Source organism: Pristiophorus japonicus, chromosome 19, assembly GCF_044704955.1.
Source record: "Pristiophorus japonicus isolate sPriJap1 chromosome 19, sPriJap1.hap1, whole genome shotgun sequence".
NCBI lineage: Eukaryota > Metazoa > Chordata > Chondrichthyes > Pristiophoridae > Pristiophorus > Pristiophorus japonicus.
Genome location: NC_091995.1, coordinates 4510660 through 4519261, shown reverse-complemented (window position 1 = coordinate 4519261; position 8602 = coordinate 4510660). Strand labels below are relative to the sequence as shown.

General features: G+C 44.9%; 1 protein-coding gene across 1 annotated transcript; it reads right to left on the bottom strand.

Moving 5' to 3' along the window:
- Positions 1 to 455: 455 nt before the first annotated feature.
- LOC139229636 (zinc-binding protein A33-like) lies at positions 456 to 8195 on the bottom strand. Its single transcript, XM_070861150.1, has 6 exons — positions 7731 to 8195; positions 7543 to 7638; positions 7216 to 7449; positions 6475 to 6497; positions 6260 to 6375; positions 456 to 1006 (listed from the first exon to the last, which is right to left on the bottom strand). Exons 1-6 carry the CDS (start codon positions 8136 to 8138, stop codon positions 456 to 458), a joined length of 1428 nt encoding a protein of 475 aa, XP_070717251.1. The 5' UTR covers positions 8139 to 8195.
- Between the last annotated feature and the right edge of the window lie 407 nt (positions 8196 to 8602).

Sequence of the window (8602 nt, the reverse complement as noted above, 5' to 3'; positions counted from 1 at the left end):
AGTGAAAATAGTTTCTCTCTATCTACCCTATCAGTTCCCCTTAATATCTTGAAAACTTCGATCAAATCACCTCTTAACCTTCTAAATTCCAGGGATGGGTAAAGTATTGTTCCAGAGTCTGGAGCAAGGTGCAAGTTTAAAGAAACACGTTTAATTCATGCTTCTGGGATATAATTAAGTCCCGAATTGTTTTGTTTTTAATAACTGCCGCTTCTATTGTGTAGTTTAATAACAGACTTGACAGCAGAGGTGTTGCACTGATTCATCTCAAACACCGCCATGTAGCGCCACCTTCCGCCTGTGGAGCAACATTACAGGCAGGAAGGTAACCGGGTTCCTGCAGTTCACAGGTCATTCCATCCAGAGTTCCCCTCCACAATTCACCATCCATTTGTTTCTTCCCTCCCGCTCCCCCCACCCCCGCAGAAGACAGGGTGAAATTATGGGTGGACCTGTTAGTGACCTTTAATCCCACAGATTGTTAGCGGTGCGGAGTTTTCCCCGCCGTAATTCGATCCCGGATTGAAGATGGGAAAGATTCTCTCGGTGAAAGTGTGGGTGAAAGTGTGGAGTTGGAACATGTTGTCCGCATTGTAAAATGACACCTGTCCGCCCTCATAGTCCAGGTACACCCCGATCTTCCGGGGCTCCACACTCTGGGTGAGGGGGGTCGCTGAGGGGGAGGTGCCTGCAAGATAGACACTTCCAGGATGCAGCCGCACAATCCAGTATCCGTTCTCTGGGCTCAGGGTGAACCCCCCTTTTCTCTCGGCAGACTCTCGGGCCACTCCCAGACGCCACTCAGTCTTATCCCCTACCTCCACCTCCCAGTAGTGTCTTCCTGATGTGAATCCCTCTGATCCCAGGACACAAAGCCACCAATCAAACCTCTCCGGGGTGTCAGGGAGCGGCTGCCATTTGTCTCCCAGTCTCACACTGGTCCGGTCCTCAGACAGGATGAGCGCGGGATTCGCTGTGTTCAGATCCAAAGTCAGAGAGGCTGGAGCTGGGGGAAAGTTAAAGTAAAACACAGTGATTTAGTTTCGGTGATTTATTCACACTTTCCTTTTCAAAGTGCCCACTTAGGCTCTCGGTTGTGTTCATGGAATCTTCTGTCACTCCAGGGTTTACGCCCCGGGAGTCGATTTATGTAATTTACCTCTCTCCCCACTCTGCCCCCGCCCCCAAAACTTAGTGCTTCAGCGGAAGCAGCGCCCGAAGATATGACCAGAAAACCATTGGAGACAGCGGGGTGAAGGAGAGCGGGGGTGAGAGAGAATGGGGTGGAGGAGAAAGAACGGTGAATGAGGAGCGGGGCAGGGGAGGGGAGGAAAGCGGGGTGAGAGAGAGAGCAGGTGAAGGGAAGAGAGGGCGGGGAAGGGGAGAGAGAGAAAACAACCCAACCCAATTTCACATTGGGTGAAAATCATAGAATCTCACATCACAGGAGGAGACCATTCGGCCCGCCGTGCCTGTGCTGATTCTGTGAAAGAGCTGTCCCATTCAGTCCCACACTCCAGTGTTTGCTAGTGCTGTTGGGGACAGGTTAAACTAATATGGCGGAGGATGGGAACCTATGCAGGGAGACAGAGGGAAGTAGAATGAGGGCAGAAGCAAAATATAGAAAGAAGAAAAGTAAAAGTGGAGGGCAGAAAAACCCAAGGCAAAAAGCAAAATCCTAAAGGGACAAAGGATGTTAGAAAGACAAACCTGAAGGCTCTGTGCCTCAATCCGAGGAGTATTCAGAATAAGGTGGACGAATTAACTGCGTAGATAGCAGTTAATGGATATGATGTAATTGGCATCACGGAGACATGACTCCAGGGTGACCAAGGCTGGGAACTCAACATCCAGTATTATTCAACATTTAGGAAGGATAGACAGAAAGGAAAAGGAGATGGGGTGGCATTGCTGATTAAAGAGGAAATTAATGCAATAGTAATGAAGGACATTAGCTTGGATGATGTGGAATCTATATGGGTGGAGCTACGGAATACGAAAGGGCAGAAAACGCTAGTGGGAGTTGTGTACAGACCACCAAACAGTAGTAATGAGGATGGGGACAGCATCAAACAAGAAATTAGGGATGCATGCAATAAAGATACAGCAGATATCATGGGCGACTTTAATCTACATATTGACTGGGTTAACCAAATTGGTAGCCACGCAGTGGAGGAGGATTTCCTGGAGTGTATTAGGGATGGTTTTCTGGACCAATATGTGGAGGAACCAACTAGAGGGCTAGCCATCCTAGACTGGGTGATGTGTAATGAGAAAGGACTAATTAACAATCTTGTTTTGCGAGGCCCCTTGGGGAAGAGTGACCATAATATGGTAGAATTCTTTATTAAGATGGAGAGTGACACAATTAATTCAGAGACTAGGGTCCTGAACTTGGGGAAAGATAACTTCGATGATATGAGATGTGAATTGACTAGAATAGACTGGCGAGTGATACTTAAAGGGTTGACGGTGGATAGGCAATGGCAAATATTTAAAGATCACATGGATCAACTTCAACAATTGTACATCCCTGTCTGGAGTAAAAATAAAACGGGGAAGGTGGCTCAACCGTGGCTAACAAGGGAAATTAAGGATCATGTTAAATCCAAGAAAGAGGCATATAAATTGGCCAGAAAAAGCAGTAAACCTGAGGACTGGGAGAATTTTATAATATAGCAGAGGAGGACAAAGTGTTTAATTAGGAGGGGGAAAATAGAGTATGAGAGGAAGCTTGCTGGGAACATATAAACTGATTGCAAAAGCTACTACAGATATGTGAAGAGAAAAAGGTTAGTGAAAACAAACATAGGTTCCTTGCCGTCAGATTCAGGTGAATTTATAATGGGGATCAAAGAAATGGCGGACCAGTTAAACAAATACTTTGGTTCTGTTTTCATGAAGGTAGACACAAATAACCTTCCGGAAATACTAGGGGACTGAGGGTCTAGTGAGAAGGAGAAACTGAAGGATATCCTTATAAAGCGGGAAATTATATTCGGGAAATTGATGGGATTGAAGGCCAATAATTCCCTGGGGCCTGATAGTCTGCATCCCAGAGTACTTAAGAAAGTGGCCATAGAAATAGTGGATGCATTGGTGATCATTTTCCAACAGTCTATCGACTCTGGATCAGTTCCTATGGACTGGAGGGTAGCTAATGTAATACCACTATTTAAAAAAGGAGGGAGAGAGAAAACGGGTAATTATAGACTGGTTAGCCTGACATCAGTAGTGGGGAAAATGTTGGAATCAATTATTAAAGATGAAATAGCAGCATATTTGGAAAGCAGTGACAGGATCGGTCCAAGTCAGCATGGATTTATGAAAGGGAAATCATGCTTGACAAATCTTCTGGAATTTTTTGAGGATGTAACTAGCAGAGTGGACAAGGGAGAACCAATGGATGTGGTGTATTTGGACTTTCAAAAGGCTTTTGACAAGGTCCCACACAAGAGATTGGTGTGCAAAATCAAAGCACATGGTATTGGGGGTAATGTACTGACGTGGATAGAGAATTGGTTAGTGGACAGGAAGCAGAGAGTCGGGATAAACGGGTCCTTTTCAGAATGGCAGGCAGTGACTAGTGGAGTGCCGCAGGGCTCAGTGCTGGGACCCCAGCTCTTTACAACATACATTAATGATTTAGATGAAGGAATTGAGTGTAATATCTCCAAGTTTGCAGATGATGCTAAACTGGGTGGTGGTGTGAGCTGTGAGGAGGACGCTAAAAGGCTGCAGGGTGACTTGGACAGGTTAGGTGAGTGGTCAAATGCATGGCAGATGCAGTACAATGTGGCTAAATGTGAGGTTATCCACTTTGGGGGCAAAAACATGAAGGCAGAATATTATCTGAATGACGGCAGATTAGGAAAGGGAGAGGTGCAACGAGACCTGGGTGTCATGGTTCATCAGTCATTGAAAGTTGTTATGCAGGCACAGCAGGCAGTGTATAAGGCAAATGGTATGTTGGCCTCCATAGCTAGGGGGATTTAAGTATAGGAGCAGGGAGGTCTTACTGCAGTTGTACAGGGCCTTGGTGAGGCCTCACCTGGAATATTGTGTTCAGTTTTGGTCTCCTAATCTGAGGAAGGATGTTCTTGCTATTGAGGGAGTGCAGTGAAGGTTCACCAGACTGATTCCCAGGATGGCAGGACTGAGATATGAGGAGAGACTGGATCAACTGGCCATTTATACACTGGAGTTTAGAAGGATGAGAGGGGATATCATAGAATCTTATAAGATTCTGATGGGACTGGACAGGTTAGATGTGGGAAGAATGTTCCCGATGATGGGGAAGTCTAGAACTAGGGAACACAGTCTTAGGATATGGGGTAAGCCATTTAGGATTGAGATGAGGAGAAACTACTTCACTCAGAGAGTTGTTAACCTGTGGAATTCCCTACCGCTGAGAGTTGTTGATGCCAGTTCATTGGATATATTCAAGAGGGAGTTAGATATGGCCCTTACGGCTAAAGGGATCAAGGGATATGGAGAGAAAGCAGGAAAGGGGTACTGAGGGAATGATCAGCCATGATCTTATTGAATGGTGATGCAGGCTCGAAGGGCCGGATGGCCTACTCCTGCACCTATTTTCTATGTATCTATGTTTCTATGTTTAGTTCTCTTCAAGAATATGCCCAATTGCCTGAGGAATGTTCCTGTGGAATCTGCTTCTACCGCCTTTCAGGGAGTGCATTCCAGATCATAACAACCCTCTGTGGGAAACAATTGCTTCTTAATTTTCCTCTCGTTCTTTTGCCAATTATTTTCAATCTATGGCCTCTGGTTACTGACCTACTTGTCAGAGGACACAGTTTCTCATTATCTGCTCTGTTACTTGCCCCATGGATATTTATAACGAAGCAAATACTGCAGCGAGAGAATAAAAATTAAAATACCAAGCATTGAACCGAATGTTGATGTTTTATCCAGTCGATATATTGGTATAAAATATCAGAACAGGCATTGGTGTCAAGTTATGTACTGAAGTAAGAACTGTGGATAACTCAAAGCAAATCAGAGAAAGTGGGTGAGAGTCTAGGTCGAAGTGAGTGATCATGGGATTGGTGTTACTTTCAAAGGTGATGCAATGACTTTCTAGCCTGGTTCTAAACTAGTATTTAAGCAGCTAATTTCAAAGGCAACAAGGAAAGTAGTGTTGTGAATAAAATATTTCACAGGTAAGACAGAGTCGAGCATAAGCAAATACACTGCAATCACATGTGAAAGAGAAACTTACATTTCTAATGTTCCTGACAAATGTCTCAAAGCACTTCCCACAATGTATTAGTTTTGACGTTTATTTTCTGCTGTGATATATGGCAGAGGGTATCCAATAGGGCAGGGTATCCAAATTAGACCTCCTCTCTCCTCAGCCCTCACAATTCCACTTTCCAAGCCCAGGCAGCTCAGTCCTATTTGTGCTTAAAGTTTTCAGAACTTATAATGTACTTGGGACCCCAATGTAATCTTGGTCTTCCATTGGGCTGTGCAAGTCCCACCCAGTGGAACAGTCTGTAGAATGGCCCAACCTGTGGTCCTTAAAGGGACCGCTGGAACCCCCACAGGGAATGATGCAAGGTGTTAGTTCCCTCAGGTATGCTGGACAATATTTTTCCATCAACCACCATTACAAAAACAGTTATCTAGTCATTATCAAGTTGCTGCTTGTGGGAGCTTGCTGTGTGCAAATTGATTGTTGTGTTTCCTACATTACAACAGTGACTACACTTTAAAAACTCTTCATTGGCTGTAAAGCACTTTGGGACGTCCCGAGTTCGTGAAAAGTCCGATATAAAAACACATTCTTTCTATTTATTCTCTGTGTAACAGTTTCTCTGTGGCCGGGAGGGGCATGAATTGTCCTGCCCGCTGCTGGCTGCCCCTCGGCTTTGCCCCTCCGCCCCACAACCCCCACCATCCTACCTCCTCCCCCGCGCCCCACCCCCCCCCCCACCCCACGCCGCCCCCCCCCCCCGGATATATTTTCCTGCCATTCTCTGAGTTTGAGACTGTCGCTACTTTGTTGTAGACTCTGTGACTGTGTTAAACCTCTGGATGTTTATCTTCTCTCTGCGGTTTAGGATCTTGAATACTTCAGTAAGATCACCTCAAGCCCTCCCTTATCCAGTGCAAAGACTCCTGACTTCCAGACTAGACACGGACATCAGTGATCATTTAATCCGGGGTCTGGGAGTTGGTTTAGGCCCTTCTCATCTGGATTTATAAATCATGAAAAGGAATATAGGAGATTTACCGGGGTTAATGGCGCCTAACATTTCTCTCCACGCTGTGTACTGTAAAGGGCCGTTGAACTGTCCGATAGATATGGTGGGATCTGCTACTGGCAGCTTTTGTTCGTCCTCACTAATCCTGTAAATATTAAATAGTCAATACGAAATATCAACAATAAACACTTTTCTGAGTTATTTTACCAAACTGTGCAGAGATTCTGTAAAGAGCATGTCCTACCTCCTCTTCCGACAAGCTTCCTCCTGAAATAAATAAAACACAAACAGTGAGGACAGTAAAAGACTTCAGGAGGACACAGACAGACTGGTGAAATGAGCAGACACAATGTGGGTACAATTTAACACAGAGAAGTGTGAAGTGAGGCATTTTGGAAGGAAGAATGAGGAGAGGCATTGTAAACTAAATGGTAAAATTTTAAATGGGGTGCAGGAACAGAGAGTCCTGGGGATCACATACAGAATCTTTCAGATAATTGGCAAAAAAGAGAGTGGGAGTTTTTTAAAACAATTATTTGTGATGATCTGGAATGCACTGATAGAAAGGGTGGGGGAGCAGATTCGATAGTAATTTTCAAAAGGAAATTGGATATAACCTTGAAAATGAAAGGAATTTAGTGTCGTGGGGCTAGAGTGGGGGATTGGGATTAATAGCTCAGCTCTTTCAAAATGCATGAAAATACTGATGGACAAGGTGAGTTGCAGTAAAACAGAAGTAGTTCCAGCAAAATATCAAGATCACAACAACTCATTCCCAGGAGGTCTCAGGCATTCCCCGGAATCTGCAGACAGTGTAGGAGCCGGTTAGTTCGATGACAACATCAGAGCCGCCCCAGAATAGACAAAACAATCGGTTTAAATCAGTTTCCATTTATTCAGCAAAAGCTGCACTTATTTCAGTTATCATCGGGTATTTTGTGACTGTGTGAAGTTTCACTGACCTGACCCGCAATATAATCCTCACCGTTAGAGATGTCTGACCGTCTTTTTGTTCCATCTGTTTTTGTAAATTTGATAACTTCTCCTGAATAGAATTTAAATTCTCTTGAATTTCTCGAAGATTTTCCTCCATTGTTTCCACAATCCGCTCCTCTTGTTCCTTGAGATCTCGGATTAAACGCTGCTCTTTCTCAGTGAGAATCTGGTGCATTTTAGCGAACTCGGATGTGATGCGGGTCTGCAGACTGCTCGACTGTTCCTACCAAATGAAATGTGAAACATAATTAATGTACCGCGATAGAGGGAACAAAACTAACCGAGATCCCAGAAAATCAGCTCAGGGAGACCTTACCCTAACTCCGGAAATCTGCTGTTTCTGTTTTAATTCCGTTTCTAGAGCCGCCGATTTCTTCTCTGTGAGAGAATCTAAGGAAGATTTCAGCTGATCCTGGGATTGGGAGAGAAAATCACAGAATTAAAGTGTTAGACCATGAAAATGTGATACAATTTTATCAGGTGATGAAATCTGTTCCCTTTTACCTTGTAGAATTCAACAGCTTCTTTAATGGGCATGAAGCGGTGCTCTCTGTGTTCCCGCGCATCTCTACAAGTGTAACAGATTAGCTTCTTGTCAGTTTCACAAAACTTCAGTTCTTCCTGATGTTCCTCGCAGTGAAGTTTACTTTCCGGCTCTTTCGGAGTTAGGTTTAATTTTCGAGCTTTCTCGGCCAGTCTCGCTAAGGCCCGACTGGCTCTGAGATTTATTTCCGGAAACTCCTCTCTACATTCCGGGCAGGAGTTTGTCTCCTTCTTTTCCCAATACTGTGTGATACAGGAGCGGCAGAAGTTGTGCCCACACTCCAGTGAAACCGGATTGGTGAAGAAATCCAGACAAATGGGACAAATTAATTCCTCAGTCAAACTCTGGGCCTGCTGACTGGAAGCCATGATTGAGTTTCAGCACTTCCTGGTTCAATCCGCTGTCAGTTTCGATGTTGTTGCGCTGAATTCAGTTCAGCGATTTCCCGATGAATTCACTGCAATACTCAGAGAATTATTATTCTACACTCGTGTATGTCCCGTCGACTTTTACACAGGGAGACAAAACCTCGAGCAGTTTGAAGGACAAACAGGGTTAGAGGGTGGAGGGGAATAATCGAGCTCTGGCCGGGAGGGTGACGATCCCTGGGGTGTTGGCAGTAGGAGGAGGGAGGGAGGAGGCGGGGATGGGTGGGGATCCAGATTCCAGTGCACTTTGCTTCAGACTGAACTCACTGCCGACCACAAACCCTCTGGTGACACACGGTGGAGACAAAGATCCATAAACTGAATCGTGTTAATGATTGCAGCCGCTCACCCTAAAACACAAAGTGCCCTAAATGTCAAGGAGTAATATCAGGTGACAGGTGCAG